At 38.5% G+C, this 16160-nt stretch overlaps 1 protein-coding gene across 2 annotated transcripts in view; it reads left to right on the forward strand.

The window, feature by feature from the left end:
- Positions 1-16160, forward strand: part of LOC120223638 (cytochrome b5 reductase 4) — a 92031-nt gene that overhangs the window by 24301 nt on the left and 51570 nt on the right. For both annotated transcript variants that reach the window (XM_039221821.1, XM_039221822.1), the window contains exons 3-4: positions 7024-7124; positions 9001-9082. In XM_039221821.1, the coding sequence (XP_039077752.1) occupies positions 7024-7124; positions 9001-9082 (183 nt within the window). The remainder of the gene's footprint in view (positions 1-7023; positions 7125-9000; positions 9083-16160) is intronic.

A 16160-nucleotide genomic window follows, 5' to 3' on the forward strand; every position in this document is an offset into this window, starting at 1 on the left:
TGTTCGAGTGCTCTGTATAAGGGATGCATTTTAAATAGGAGACAGAAAGGTTGAAAGTAAATGCGTAGAAAAACATATACTATCTAGATAGTAAATATACTAAGGTTGGACTATGTTAAAATTATATAAAAGATATTACCAGACAAAGATAAGAAATCTTATCAGAGATAAAAACATTTCATACTGTGAAGAGTCAGTTGATTAGGAAGACTGTTTTTGCCTTGTAACAAAGTTTCAAAATACATGAAACAAATATTAATAGCATTGAAAGATAGAATTACAATTCATAATCATTGCTGCTTATTTTAACACCCTCTCTCAGAAGTTGCTAGAAAAAACTAGATAAATATCAGTAGATGTAAAATAAAAGTAACGTGCTATTTCTTTATTGAACACAAGATGGCAAAGTAGTCACAGTACTTGCAAAAATGAATCTGTATTTGAATACTGTGACATATGCCATGATTTTACTGTGTTAACCCACCTTTTCCCTGCATTTCTTTTAGAGCCAACAAAATGAACTGTGGTGAATAGTGAAGTAAATAGAAATACCTCAGGGGCTCTGGGTGGCTGAGTTGATTACATGACCAACTCTTGATTTCAGCTCAGGTCATGATCTCATGGTTAGTGGGATAGAGCCCTGACTTAAAATTGGGAGAACTCTAAAGGCAGTTTTTAGTCTGGTTTTTCATTAGTACAGGACTTACCTCTATAAGATCTACACACACCATCATCCATCATCTACTTACCAGCTCCTACTAGTGTCTAGGAGCTCACTGCTTATTTAAAGGCTTGAGTCCAATGATCAGTTTCATTTTTATACCTAAAAACTAATGTTGGCATTTTATACAGAAAGAACTCTTCTCCATCTTGTAAATGCTGCCCCTAGTTTTTCACATATACTTTTTATATTTGTTGTAATTTCAATCCTAACTGTTACTGCTGAAGACTAAGGCATCTTACAACAACATATTTAACTTTATGTGTAAAAATTATAAAACCCACAACAAAACATAAAAAAAAAAAGAAAATATACCGGTTGCCTAACCTAGCTAACAGTAGTACTGTGATTGAGCATTAAATGCAGTCCTGACCTTCCTAGCAACCAAGAAAAAGAGACACTAGTAACACTGGTCACATGATCTGAACTTAAAGAGTATTAAAAAGAAACAAACAAAAAAGACTCCTTAGTTTTTCAAAAAGGAGAAATCCCCTTTGAGTTTTTGATACGGATATTGTGAAGAATCTGAGTCCCAACGTAGCGGTCACTGACCACGGACACTGTGACTTAACACTATGCAGAAACATTCTTTAGCCATCCCCTCAGCTATAGGTAACCACTAATGCCCTTTCTGTCTCTTGAGACTTGGAAATTTGGGACATTCCGTATAAATGGAAGCATGAACTATATGGTTTTTTGAGTTTGCCTTCTTTCTTAGTATAATATTTTCAGGGTTCGTCCATGTTGTAGCACATGTCAGTACTTCAGTCCTTTTTCTGGCCGAATATTACTCCACGTATGAATATGGACCATTTCATTTATCTGTTCATTGACGTTTAAGTTATTATAAATCATGTTGCTATGAACATTCACGTACACATTCTTGCATGGACATATATTTTTATTTCTTTTGAGTATCCACTTAGGAATAAATCTACTGGGTCACATACAGTCTATGTTTAACCTTTTGAGGAACTGCCAGACAAGGTTCCATTCTCAGCAACAATGTGTGAAACTTCCAGTTTCAGGGCACTCTTTTTCGGTCACCACTCCGACTTCCCATAGGTAGAAAAAGCCTTTTCCCACTCACAGACCCCGGAATCACATATCTCAGGTAACTGAACTCACAACTGGATTGCAGCAAACATCACCTTGTTCTCAACCCCAGCTCTATACCAGACACCGCAATGTAAGACTCAAGTGACATTTATACCAATTAATCCATTTCCCAGATGAGGCTCCCATAATTTTTCAGGTTATGTAACCACATGTGAATCCTAAAAGCTCACCAGTAAGGAGTGAGCTGCATCCCCGTGATTCAGGCCACACACTAATAATTTGTCCTTTTTCCTTTGTTCTATTTTATGTCAGAGAGTCTCAGAGCATGATCCAGGGGTTCCTGAGGGAGCTTAAAGCTCTTTTGGTAGGTGGTCCAAGGCCAAAAATTTTGATAATACTGTTATCTACCTTTTAAAAAAAATCTTTGTTTCACAGGTGTATAAGTTTAAGTGCAGAAGGTGCCGTGAGAATACAGGTGTCAACTATTAAGCCACATTATAAAGATATGTGCCAAAATTTAACACAATGGCACCTCTGTATTTTTTGTTTTGTAAAATATCGTTATTTTTCATAAAAATGTCTATTATTTTGGATAACATATAGTGAGTTTATTGTTTTTACTTTAATTAATTTAAAAATACTCTTTAATTTTCTTCTTTCTTTCATTCATTGTTTTATTAAGGAACAGGGACAGGGCTTGTGGGCAGAAAGAGCTGCCTCTTTAAATTTTTTAATTTTCATTTCTGAAAAGTAAAAACATCAATAGATATAACCATCATTAACAAAAGTACCTTGGGGGTCCTCAGTTTTTAAAAGAGTAAAGAGGGGTGCCTGGGTGGCTCAGTTCATTAAGTGGCCGACTTCAGCTCAGGTCATGATCTCGGGTCCTGATCTCGCAGTTCATGAGTTTGAGCCGCGCATCAGGCTCTGTGTTGACAGCTCAGAACCTGGAACCTGCTTCAGATTCTGCGTCTCCTTCTCTCTCTGCCCTTCCTCTGCTCACACTCTGTCTCTCTGTCTCTCAAAAATAAGTAAACATTTAAAAAAATGTAAAAATAAAAGAGTAAAGAGATCTTAAACCCCCGCAAACTTTGAGAACTACCACTTTAAATAAAAGTAGTATTTTTGCAATCAAATTTAAAGTTAATTTTTGTTTAAAATTCATACATAGATTTAAATCTAAAACCCCACAATATATTCATTCAACAAAAATTTATTTATTGCCTATGATGTACATGTCAAGTATTATGCAGTATTTCTATGTTTTTAAAATTTATTTAGAGAGAGTGTGTGTGTGAGCATAAACTGGAAAGGGGCAGAGAGTATGAGAGACAAAATCCCAAGTATTATAAGTTTCTGAGGATACAAAGTACTAATTGGTAATTTAAAGTAAGTAATTTTTATTCTAAGAACTTACTTGAGAGCTCAGAGTTTCAGACATATAACACAAAAGACATATTTCAGTGTACAAATGTTGGAACAGGTACTACCAGTACATTGCGTAAAGAACTTAGTGTAGCTTGTGTTCCGAATGTATGTTTTCAATTGCACAGCAGCTCTGCCTGGATGAATTAGCTAGAAAACATACCCCTGAATATTGCTTGGGCATTTAAAAGGTGATGCGTTTAAACATTAGGGCATATGCTCCTAACAAAACTGTTGTATTTTAATTTCAATAAGTTCTTTTTTAGCTATATTTTTCAGTTATATTGAAATATAATTGACATGTAACACTTTAAGTTTATGATGTACAACATTATAATTCGTATGTGTATAGTGAAATTAACTTGCTTTTCTTTTTTTTTTAATATATTTATTTCTAGGAGAGAGAGAGAGAGAGAGCGTGAGCAGGGGAGGGTCAGAGAGAGAGGGAATCACAGACTGAAACAGGCTCCAGGCTCTGAGCTGGCTGTCAGCACAGAGCCCGACGCGGGGCTCGAACCCACGAACCGCGAGATCATGACCTAAGCGAAAGTCGGACGCCTAACCGACTAAGCCACCCAGGCGCCCCTAACTTGCTTTTCTTAACAGTAGTCAGTCAATCCTTGTATCTACTCCTGGTTAGAATTTAAAAAACAAAATTTAAAAAATCAAGGCAAAGAAGGGGGTAGATAGATAAGATGCATGGATGGATGGATCGATGGATTGATGGGGGGATGAGTGGATGGATAAATCAGTCAATCAATAAAGTCAGTAGGTACTCTCCTTAAATCCTCCCTGCAATTGAAGGTGACCCATGTAAATAATCTAAAAGCACCAATTGGGCTGTAACCAGAGGCTCTTGGTCACAACAATTTTGTACCCTTTAGGATTGGTGTTTTATGAATCTCTTCCTGCCCAATCTTGTTCTTTTTTTTTATGTTTTTTAATTTTTTAAAAAATTTTTTTAATGTTTTTATTAATTTCCGAGAGAGAGAGAGAGCGAGAGCGAGCAGGGGAGGGTCATAGAGGGAGGCAGACACAATATGAAGCAGGCTCCAGGCTCTGAGCTGTCAGCACAGAGCCTGATGCGGGGCTCGAACCCACAAACCGTGAGATCATGACCTGAGCCGAAGTCGGACACCTAACTGACTGAGCCACCCAGGTGCCCCTAATGTTTTTTTTAGTGTCTTTATTTTATTTTGAGAGACAGAGACAGAGAGTGAGTGGGGGAGGGGCAGAGAGAGAGGGAGACACAGAATCTGAAGCAGGCTCCAGGCTCTGAGCTGTCAGCACAGAGCCAGACGCAGGGCTCAAACCCACGGACTGTGAGATCATGACCTGAGCCGAAGTCAGACGCTTAACCGACTGAGCCACCCAGGCACCCCCCCCCCCATTTTTGTTCTTAACGTCATAATTAGGATTTAAGTTTTGCGGAATTTAGTAATAGCCTAGCATAAAGTTGAGATTGTATCTGTGGGCCCCTAAGTACTATCTATTTATATTTTATGGGCAATCAGATGTACACGTCTGCCATACTTGAGCAACTAGAGCTATAGGGAAAAGTTAGTTGTGTCATTGCAAACTTTAGAAAGTTGCAAAATTAGTCTAAAAACCAAATAGTAAGTATAAAGGAAGCTAGAGGCTTATACAGAGAGATTATTGTCTAAAAAGCGCATATAGTACAAACAATACAGTGAAGCACAGAAAAAGAGCATGAGGTTTAGTTCTTTGCATTTGTTTTCTTCTGCCACATTCAAGTTTTAGTTTTCAGAAATTGCTTTTGTAAAGGAAAAAGGAAGGAGATAAAATAGAGGAAGAAAAAGAGAAGAACGGGCCTCGGTGCCAGAGGAAAAAAACATCAGTTGCATTTTGGGAGCTAGGTTTATGTCTCGGTTAACAGATCATGAGCCAAGTGTGGTTGGATCTAACATTTCTTGGGCTGAGACACTAAGTCTCAATTCCTTATAGTGTGGGATTGTCTAGGCATCTGTTTTTGTCCATTTGAAGAAATTGAGAAATTGTTCAGGTCCAGAGTGAGATGATGAGAGGCTGAAGGTCAATCTGAAGGGTTGGGAGGCCCAAGAGAACCCGTGTGGGGTGTTTTCGGCTTTCTATGCTGATTCTGGTTAGCTGGCAGGGCTGCCTGTTGGTCTTTCTGCTGATTGCTGACATGTGTGAGATTCCATCATGCACGTTGCCTGATTGCGTGTCCTAAGCCTCATGTTCTTGAGAAACTCTAGTCGAGGTTTGGTTGTATGGGAAGTTTGGGATTTCTTTTATCTGGAAGGCATTCTGGCTTTAAATGGGAATTTATTGGTAATAATTCTGATCCTAATCATTACCTCTGATATTTGTGGTCTGTGGATTTCAAAGCACTAAACAATAGGAAAAATTCCTTCCAAATTTGGTGGTGAGGTATATAGGGAAGAAGAAAGGGGAGAACTCCACCAGTTGTTTTGGTTTTTTTTGTTTTTTTCTCAGACTAATTTGGAGGACTACTGAAAGAGTTTGTGAGTTAACTTCTCTTTGTTGCCTAAATCGCTTTTTACACAATTTTATAAAGAAATCCACCTGGTTGGTTTTTCTCTAAAATTAAACTTGTGGAAAAACGACAATACCTTTTTGGGTCTGAAACCCAGTTGCTTCTTTCCTCCCAAGATTATTCTGTAGATGAACATTTTAAGTTCTCTGAGGTTATTTAAATTCCCAGAAGTCATAACACTGAGAGGGAACAGTCCTGGGTGGAAGAAGACCGCTTGTTCTCCTGGCACCCTTGAGATGTCTTCAGGGCTGGGTCTGTCTCCCCTGTAGTTTTTAAGGACTAGAAGGGAACTCATTTCTTTGAGAAGGCTATTCAGTGAGGAGTTTTCCTCCATTGTTGTTTCATGTTCTTTTTTTAAAAAGATAAACGTGCATTCAGATCTATGAACAGATGAAATAAATATTTGGGGAAGATAAAGGGATTATTAAGATCTAAACAATAATCTTTGTTCCTTGGGCAACTGCAGAAAAGGATTGTGCTTGCCTTCTCAGAGCCTGCCTCGGTGGCCCAGACACCCTTGCTTGCTTGGCATTCACTGAGATGATCAGACACATGGATGAGAGTGTGATTCTTTTTCATCAGATTCTCCTATCAGGGCAGTAGAGGATGACGGAGTAGAAATATTAGAGGGAGCTTTTAAAAATTATAAATAGCATTTGATTATTTCTTTGTGTTAGGAGGCAATTTTCTATAGGTTTTTTAGATATTTGCACATCTTATGAGCAGAAGTAAGATGTCTTTGTCTGGACAACCTTTTCAGGGATGTGTGCATAGTAAACAACCTTGGAAGGCAGAACCAGTGACTCTAGAGCAAAGGACCACTTGCCTACTGTTTGGTATAATAAATATACCAAGAATGAAGCGCACCTGTGCTTACTGGTCATTATAAAAATTCGACTTTCCTAAACTCAGAGTTCTCTGCCTGTCTTGCAGCACATTGAGTGTACAGGTATTATCTGGCCCTCTTCACATAGATCTGTAGGAATTGGGGTTCAGGGAACTCCTGCAAATGCTGATATTGTAGCTACTGCTAGTGATGGGAGTACTAAACTGTCCTTTTTGTCTGATGTTTTCTTCCCTGGACCCATTGAAACTGTCAGCCTAACTTGTTAGCTTGTGAGTATGGGGAAATCTTTGACCCTTCATGTTTTTAATACTTTGAAATAATAATGAATTGTTAAAAAGGACATATTTGAAAAGATTTGTTGAAACTTATTTCTAGTTTGTACAATTTTTAAGAAGTTTATTTAGGATATTATTTCCCCTTGTTTTGATACAGGGTTTGTTTATAATGTTACCCCGTATATGGAGTATCATCCTGGTGGAGAAGATGAACTAATGAGAGCGGCAGGATCGGATGGTACTGACCTTTTTGATCAGGTGAGGTGGTGAAATTAATCATAGTATTAATTAACCCTTCAGTGGAAAGGTTCTCTCAGATTTAGGCAGCGTGATAGTTGCAGGAAAAAAATAGTTACACAAATTTCATTCACATTGGCTTGAATTTTGAAATGTGGGAAGATGCTCGAGAGTAACAACTGTGTAATTTGCCTTTGGATTAATTTACTATAATTCTAGAGATGGTTTCAAATCGGTATCCAGGAGTCTACTCTTAAGCGGTTGCTATCTCCTCTGCTAACAGCTGATTACTCAGTTTTTTATTAATTTTGATTATGATGATGATTGGCTTATAGGTGACAATAACAATTAGAAGAAAGAACAAGTCACTTAGCTTCTCTGCCCTTAGTTTTTTTCTCATTTGGGGATTGTTATATGACTGGCTTAGCTTGCTGTACTGAATCTACATATCATGTAGAAAGTTAGATGATTAATGAAGAGAAAACTTATTTTTCCTAGAGTAATAGCAGAGATTCTGAATGTATATTTCAAAGGTTGTTTATTTTAATTAGTCACCTTTCCCCTTACATTTACTAAAAACAAACATTAGCTCTTATACTGTTTTAAAGTTACATAGAGTTATGTTAACTACTATCAATAGGCTAAACTGTTATTTTGAAACAACAATCTTGAAGACAGCAGAGATTTGCTTTTTTTTGTATTTTGTGAGGATTATCCACATTGTAGTACTGGGATTTTACCATTTCAGATACCAGAGTCAGATTGGGTTATTTTCAGAGTTGGTCATAATAGCATTCCTCTTGGGAGGTTCTTACTGCTATTTTTTTTTTTTAATTTTAAAATTTTACTTACTTTGAGAGAGAGATAGGCAGAGTGAGCAAGGGACAGATAGAGAGAGAGACAGAATCCCAGGCAAGCTCCACACTGTCGGCAGAAACCGATGTGGGCTCGAACTCTTGAAACTGTGAGATCATGACCTGAGAGCTATATGGTTAACCAACTGAGCCACCCAGGTGCCCCCTTATTGCTGTTCTAAGGCAAATTCTCATTGTCATTTGGTAGTTGTGATTGTCTAGCAATGCAAGCCAAATAGAAAAGTTTGGAAACACTTGCATGAAAAATTGTTTGCCATACTTTTTTCTTATATCTATTCTGTAACCTCTTGATTCTAAATATACTCTTCCACAAGAAGATTCTCCAGTAAAATCTAATCCTATTTATATTCCTCAATATTATGAGGTTATATGGACCTTATTTAAGCAAAATTGTCTCAGAGAAGGCACAAGAACTGCTGTATTGTTAAATTCTTCAGCAGTGTAAACAGTATGTTTATTTCCAGATTGCTGCATTCCCCTTGGCTTTCACAGGACCAGTGATGCTTTTTTAAGACTTTCACTTACCACAGAAGTAAACAACTTTATATTCTAGATTCTGTGGTGAAACTTCTTATATCTCTAAATATTTGAGAATTTATTCAAGGCCAGTATTTGAGTTGTACAAAGAATATTAAGTAATCTTTTCTCTGTCAGATTTGTGTTTGCTTTAGATGCCACTTCTGACCTCTTGTTTTGTATTTTCAAATGCCTGATGGGCAATTTGATAACCTGTTGGCATTTCAACTCATTCTACCCTCAAATAATAACCCATCTACTTCCCTTTTATTCCCCCTCTGTTTTCTCATTTCTGGCAATGGGGACTTGAAGGGTGTCCGGAACCTCCAGAGACCTGTGCACAAACAACACTGGGAGAACCTTGTACACTGCCTTCCTGTTACTCCCTTACTGGCTAGTTGGATCTGCTGCTTAGTTTTTCAGAACAGCGGTTCCAAGTATGTTTAGTTTTGCTCTGAATAAAATCAGAGTCACGTTGCTTCTCTGTCATTTGCATCCCACCCCAGGTTCATCGTTGGGTCAACTATGAATCCATGCTGAAGGAATGCTTGGTTGGCAGAATGGCAGTTAAACCTGCTGTTCCTAAAGGTAAGTAAGTGCTGCCAGTGCTGGCCTGGCAGTGACGTGGAACACGCACGTACTTTTTTTTACTTAGATTTCAACAGATTTAAATAAATCACTATATTGTTCTTATTTTCCTCTGGCCTCCTCGTCCAGAAGCTGTAACGATTTTACTTTAGTTCTTTAGAATGCAGCAATGACTTTACCTTCAAATATCGACAGGTTTTGAGAAAACACTCATAGTGTGAGGAATGAGCCTTTTGGAAGTGAATGGACTCTATTTAGTCTTTATTTAGTGTTCATTAGCCTTTCAATCTGTTGTTACGTAGGTTAGCTAGAACACTTGGTTAAAGGTGACTTTTAGACTCATTTTTTAGAATTTATTGTTTTGAATATGTAATACATTCACATGATTCAAAAATCAGAAATTGTAATAAGTTATACTGTGAAAGTTTTCCTCCCAGCTTTGTCTCCCATTTGCCTTGAATCTTCCCCTCCTTGCCCCTTGAGTATGGAAAACCTTTGTTCTGATTTTAAACTACCTTTAAAATACACCCGATTCCCTCCCTTAACCTTCCGACCTGACTCTACACTCTGCATGGTGTTGGAGATCACCTCTTTGCCTCCTAAGCTTCTTTCAGAAGAGCACCTTCTGAAAATTTCAGACATGCAGTAGGAAAAGCAGAAATGCTGTGCTTCATTCACTCCTGTGGATGGAATGGTAGTCGTTTCTTCTGAGTAAAACTCCTGACTTTGACATTCAGTTAAGAATAAATTGGGTTATTTGACCTGAGTCTTCTACTGTTTATTAGTTCAGTGAGTTTTGTAATTCAAGCTTTGTGGCTAGAGGTGTCTGTCAGCAGTGTGGAAATAGCAGAGGCATACCCAGATTTGAACCCTAGCCCTATGACCTGTTGGCTGTGTAGTCTTCAGGCCAGTTTCTACCTCCGACCCTCAGTTTTATTCTGTACAGTGATTCATAGGACTAAGAAGTAACATGAGTAAAATTCCTTTCACAGTGAGTATAATAGATGCTCAAAAAGGATTATTTCTTTTTCTCCCCATCATTACTAAAGCAAATAAGCAATATGTGTATGTACCAAAAGCATACTAATGTGACCTTTAATGTATGTGGAAATTCTTCTAAACCAGTTTATTTTTGTAAACCAACTCCTTTCTCCTTTTAACTGACTCCTAAATTTCCTAATTTACTGCCAGCAGGAGACATAATATTAATTAGAGTTTCTAGATGACTACTTTCACCTCATCCTGAGTGTTACTTATCTCATTTACACAATCTGGTACTAATGGTCATGTGTTCTTCTGTAGTATCAGAAAGTATGCCAGGCTCATTAGGTTTTTATTCCATAAGAGACATGAGGTTAGAAAAAGGACTTTTCTGGTTTCTTTCTTCCTCCCTGTAAATGAAAGACAGATAATCCTCAAAATGCTTCACCAAATACAATAAACAACCATTTAAAATAAGCAGATTATTTCAAAAGGAAATCTCCAGATATTTCCCCATAAAAAGGGTAAGTAGAAGCAGCAATTCAGGGTGATAAGCTATCTCTGAAGCCTTCGGTTCCCTCCAGCACTTATCTAGATGATCTGGATATTATCTAGATTAAGAGCCATGCCAGAATGTTAAAGGTCACACAGGGGGCGGAAGACCAGATTGTGGGTCTCTAAAGGCAGGGAGTTGGAACTGAGATCCCTGCCAATGGCTTGGACTCTTGAAGGTCTGTATCATGATTGAAGTAGGAAAGCATGAAAAAAATCTGTCCAACACAAGGAAACGTCAGGTTATCTCGTCTGTCCTGACCTTGTTTATGAGGTGACAGGGGAGAGGAAAGAGAGATTTCCTCAGAGAATTTGTAACCACAGCCCTGCCTACGTAAGAGTTGGGAATTCAAATATATTACACCTATGTGGTCTCAGAAACCTCAAACCAAAAAAATAAAATGGCCTGTCATCAGTAGTTTCCCAGGCTGTTTGTCAGATGTGTATACACATTTTTAATTGTGAAACATGCTTACATCCTAAAGCCCTCAAAATTCTCACAGGTACACATCAAGTAATTATTAGTGTCCAATAAAAAACTAGACAACACATGAGGAAACAAGTCAGCAGAAACAAGAGCAGAATTTCACCCCTAGGACTTCATTATTCATATACAGACTAAAACTAATTGGATTTGAAATGTAAAGGATGATAAGAATCTATTAGTAACATGAGTAAAAAACAAGAGACTTAAAATAATTGTGTTGAATTAAAAAAAAGAGGGAATTTTTAGAAATGGTGAGATTAAAAAGTACATGGCACAAATAGCCAGAGTCTAGACACAGCAGAGGAGCTCAGTGAACTGCAAGATTGAGCAGCAGAAATTATACAGAATGTGGCACAGAGAAACAAAGGGGTAAAAATATATGCAAGAGGTGTAGGAGATCTAACACTTGTAATCAGATTTCCAGAAGTAAGAAATGAGAATGAGGAAGAGGCAACATCTGAAGGGAAAATGACTAAGAATGTCCCAGAACTGATGTGCTTAAATTCAACAAGTTTGGCAAGTCCCAAACAAAAAGAAATCCACACATAGACTCTTTGTAGTAAAACTACAGAACATTAAAGACAACGACAAGATCCAGAAATATCCGGAGAGAGACTGATTTAGTAACAGACCAGTGCCTGGTGAATTGACAGCTATCTTACTAGTGTAATTTAGAAGCTGCTGTAGCTTGTTTACCAAAAGAATAGTAGAAGCGAGAAAACGATAGAACTGTATCTTAAAGATGCTGAGAGAAAATAACTGCCTACCTAAAGTCATTCAGTAATGAGGAGGGTTAGATCAGGTAGTTCAGACTGGTAAGAAAAAATTGAAAAATAAAACAACCACCACAAAATCAAAATCAAGAGGTTTGAAGGGTTGAGGAGACAAACTTTCTGAATCCTAATCATAAAGAAATAAACTGTGATTATTCTTTCTGCTCCTCACCACCTGGCTCAGGGGAGTACAGACACATTTCCTACCCAGAATGAGATATGGACTCAGATATCTTGTATTCATAAATTAAAAGTCTTTCTAACACTGTCCTCAGCTGTCACTCTCCTCAAATATTGATTACTGAGGCAGCATTGGATCTACAGAAAGAGCACAAGTTTTATAAAGCTGACATGGGGTCACATCACGTCTCTGCCACTTATAAGCTGTTATGTTCTTTGGTATCAGTTAATAGATCTGAGAGTTTTCCCTCAGCAGTAAAATGGGGTTTAAAGAACAAAACATCCTGACAGCATTGTGAGGATTAAGCAAAGTCCTGTTTGCTGACCCCCTAGCGCATAAGACGCTGCAGATGGATAGGTGGTGGAGGTGTTAGAAGTCCTTGCTTCAGTCCTAGCTACCTTCACCACTCCACCCCTGCAGCCCTGAGGCTGCTTACATTCTGTTCCTTAGTGTATCCATACAGTTATCATGTATAAACCAGCATGGACTGATGTGTCATGCCTTGAAAGACAGTTCTGTTTCTGTAAAAAGAAAGTAGTAGTAGTATTGCCAGGGCACGTGACATTAAGCCTGTGAATCTGTGTTTCACTATAAAGCCTTTTTGGAGTGTAAGTGTTTTGCTAGGGTCAAGCCAGTAGCTGGTAGTGATGAGGCAACTTGAAAAGCGTTAGGAAGCAAAGACAAGAATTTTACAAATCAGAAAGGTGTTGATTCCAAGTAGGTGGACTGGTTTTTGTTGTTGTTGTTTATTTATTTTGTTTTGTTTTTAACAGTAGAGACTTTTCGAGCAAGATGCAGTTTGAACTCCAGGCTAACCAGCAGGAGTAGAGCATGTCAAAGGGACAGTAACTAGAGAGAAAGATCTAATGTGTTGGAAATAAGGAATGTTCTGACACTTAAGTTGAGGTTCCATTTTAACATAAGTACCGATTGTGCCTTTCATGTATGAGTAGGGATTGATCATTGAACTCTGCTGGGCCTTATGGATAGGAATTATTAGAATGGGGTAACTGTGTGATTGTCCAAACTGGGGCAGCTCTGAGCATGCAAGGAGGCTCTATGAGTAATTGTGCTGGGACAACAGGGGGCAAACCGTGACTGGCAATCTGCAGCACGTGTTCACTCTACAAGTAGAACTTCTGGATGAAATGGGAATAGAGGATGAAAACAGATAAAGGAGGAGTAGAGAATGAAAACAGAGATGAAATGGGAACAGTAGCGGGAAAGAGACTATCCCTGGTGTGAGGATTTGTGGGGGGAGATGGGGACACGGGCTACCCTGAAGAGGAATTCTATGCATGGGCTTCTCTCTCTACAAGATCCCTCACACCCTCTTTTAAGGAGGTGGCCTGCCAGACCCCAAAGTCGGGAAATCCAGAATTGGCATTTTATGGACATCCCCACAGCTGGGCCTTTCTGGGAGGCTAGTTTCCAGTTTATCTGGTGGTTTCTAGTGTGGCAGTGGTGAAATGCACAGGTATGCAGGTGGAGAACAGGCAAGCTAACTGCATCAGAATATAAAACATAATACTACTGGATCTTTATCAAGCAAAGAATCAGTGTTTTTTTGTAATCCTTTGTTTAAAAAGTATTACAGTTTGTATTGTGCTTTAAAAAGATCAATAATGAATAAACTTTTCCCTTGAAAAGTTAAGCTTCAGTTCTTGATTATTTATTTATGTGGAACACTACATTCTCTGGCGGAGATGAAAAGTGTTCTTGCTTTTTGCCCTATTTTACTTTTCAGCCGCCGTTACTGTAGCCACGTTCCACGTGTGGCTGTCGAATGCTAGGCTGTGCCTCGTCCAAATCGAGATGTGTTAAAAGTGTAAAATACTGTGTTTTAAGACTTCGTTGGAAAAAATGTAAAGTATCTCATAAATTTTATATGGATTATGTGCTGAAATGATAATATTCTGGGTCTGTTGTGTTAAAAATATATTAATAAAATTTAACCTGTTGCTTTTTGTTAATGTGGTTATTAGAAAATTTAAAAGTATGCTTATGGCTTGCATTATATTTCTTTTGGGCAGCACTGTTCAAGACCAAATTTTTTTAAAGTGGGTAACTTTAGATGATTCTCTGCCTTACAAAAGGAAGCATCTTTTTTTTTCCAGTGGTAAAGTATTGTCTTTTTAATAAATAGTGCCGGAAGTATTGGATATTCATGTGAAAAATAGGACCTTCAATTCATACCTTGTACCATATACAAAAATTAGTTCTTTTTTATTTTTTTATCTTTTTTTATATAGTTTATTGTCAAGTTGGTTTCCATATAACACCGAGTGCTCATCCCAACAAGTGCCCTCCTCCATGCCCATCACCCCCCTTCCCCTCCCCCCCACCCCCAGCAGCCCTCAGTTTGTTCTCAGCATTCAAGAGTCTCTCATGGTTTGCCTCCTTCCCTATCCCCAGCTATTTTTCCCCCTCTCTTCCCCCATGGTCCTCTGTTAAGTTTCTCCTGATCCACCTATATGTGCAAACATATGGTATCTGTCCTTCTCTGCCTGATTTATTTCACTTAGCATAACACTCTCAAATTCCATCCAGGTTGCTACAAATGGCCAGATTTCATTGTTTCTCATTGCCATGTAGTATTCCATTGTATAGATAAACCACCTCTTCTTGATGCATTTGTCAGTTGATAGACATTTAGACTCTTTCCATGATTTGGCTACCGTTAAAAGTGCTGCGATGAACACTGGGATACATGCGCCCCTATGCATCAGCACTCCTATATCCCTTGGGTAAATTCCTAGCAGTGCTATTGCTGGGCTATAGGAGAGTTCTACTGTTAATTTTTTGAGGAACCTCCACACTGTTTTCCAGAGGGGCTGTACCAGTTTACATTCCCACCGACAGTGTAGGAGGGTGCCCGTTTTTCCACATCCTCGCCAGCATCTAGAGTCTCCTGATTTGTTGATTTTAGCCACTCTGACTGGCATGAGGTGGTATCTCAGTGTGGTTTTGATTTGTATTTCCCTGATGAGGAGGGGTGCTGAGCATTGTTTCATGTGTCTGTTAGCCATCTGGATGTCCTCTTTGGCGAAGTGTCTGTTCATGTCTTCTGCCCATTTCTTCACTGGATTATTTGTTTTTTGGGTGTGAAGTTTGGTGAGTTCCTTATAGATTTTGGATACTAACTGTTTATCCAATATGTCATTTGGTTGTTTCCTTTGTCGTGCAGAAGCTTTATATCTTGATAAGGTCCCAATCGTTCATTTTTGCTCTTGATTCCCTTGCCTTTGAGGATGTGTCAAGTAAGAAATTGCTGCAGTTGAGGTCAAGGAGGTTGTTTTCTGCTTTCTCCTCTAGGGTTTTGATAGTTTCCTGTCTCACATTCAGGTCCTTCACCCATTTTGAGTTTATTTCTGTGTATGGTGTGAGAGAGTGTCTAGTTTCATTCTTTTGCACATTGCTGTCCAGTTCTCCCAGCACCATCTGTTAAAGAGGCTGCCTTTTTTCCATTGGATACTCTTAAAAGGAAGCATCCTTGAGTTCTATAAATGGTGGGATTCTTTAATTGAATAACAATGGCTTTTAAATAAGGTATATGTACATAAAGACCTCAGTATCTTCACTTTTTTTATACTTTAAAAGATTTTAATGTAAGGAAAGTAAGTAATTAAAGTAAGTGTACTTAAACAATTTTAATGTACGTCATCTTTTAAAAATACACAAGTCATATTTTCCAGTAGCATAACACAGTGTCAGAAATGTCTCTTCTTTTTTTTTTAATTTTTCTTAAGTTTATTTATTTATTTTTTAGCTAGAGAGAGATCGAGCAGGGGAGAGGCAGGGAGAGAGAAAGAAAGGGAGAGAGAGAGGGAATCCCAAGCAGGCTCCATACTGTCAGTGCAGAGCCCAATGCAGGGCTCAAGCTCATGAACCATGAGATCATGAACTGAGCTGAAATCAAGAGTTGGATGCTTAAGGGGTGCCTGGGTGGCTTAGTCGGTTAAGCGTACGACTTTCGCTTAGGTCATGATCTCGCGGTTCGTGGGTTCGAGCCCCGCGTTGGGCTCTGTGCTGACTGCCAGCTCGGAGCCTGGAGCATGTTTCAGTCTGTGACTCCCTCTCTCTCTGACCCTCCCCTGTTCATGC

The sequence above is a fragment of the Hyaena hyaena genome, unplaced genomic scaffold, assembly GCF_003009895.1.
Source record: "Hyaena hyaena isolate Hyena2069 unplaced genomic scaffold, ASM300989v1 scaffold_1027, whole genome shotgun sequence".
NCBI lineage: Eukaryota > Metazoa > Chordata > Mammalia > Carnivora > Hyaenidae > Hyaena > Hyaena hyaena.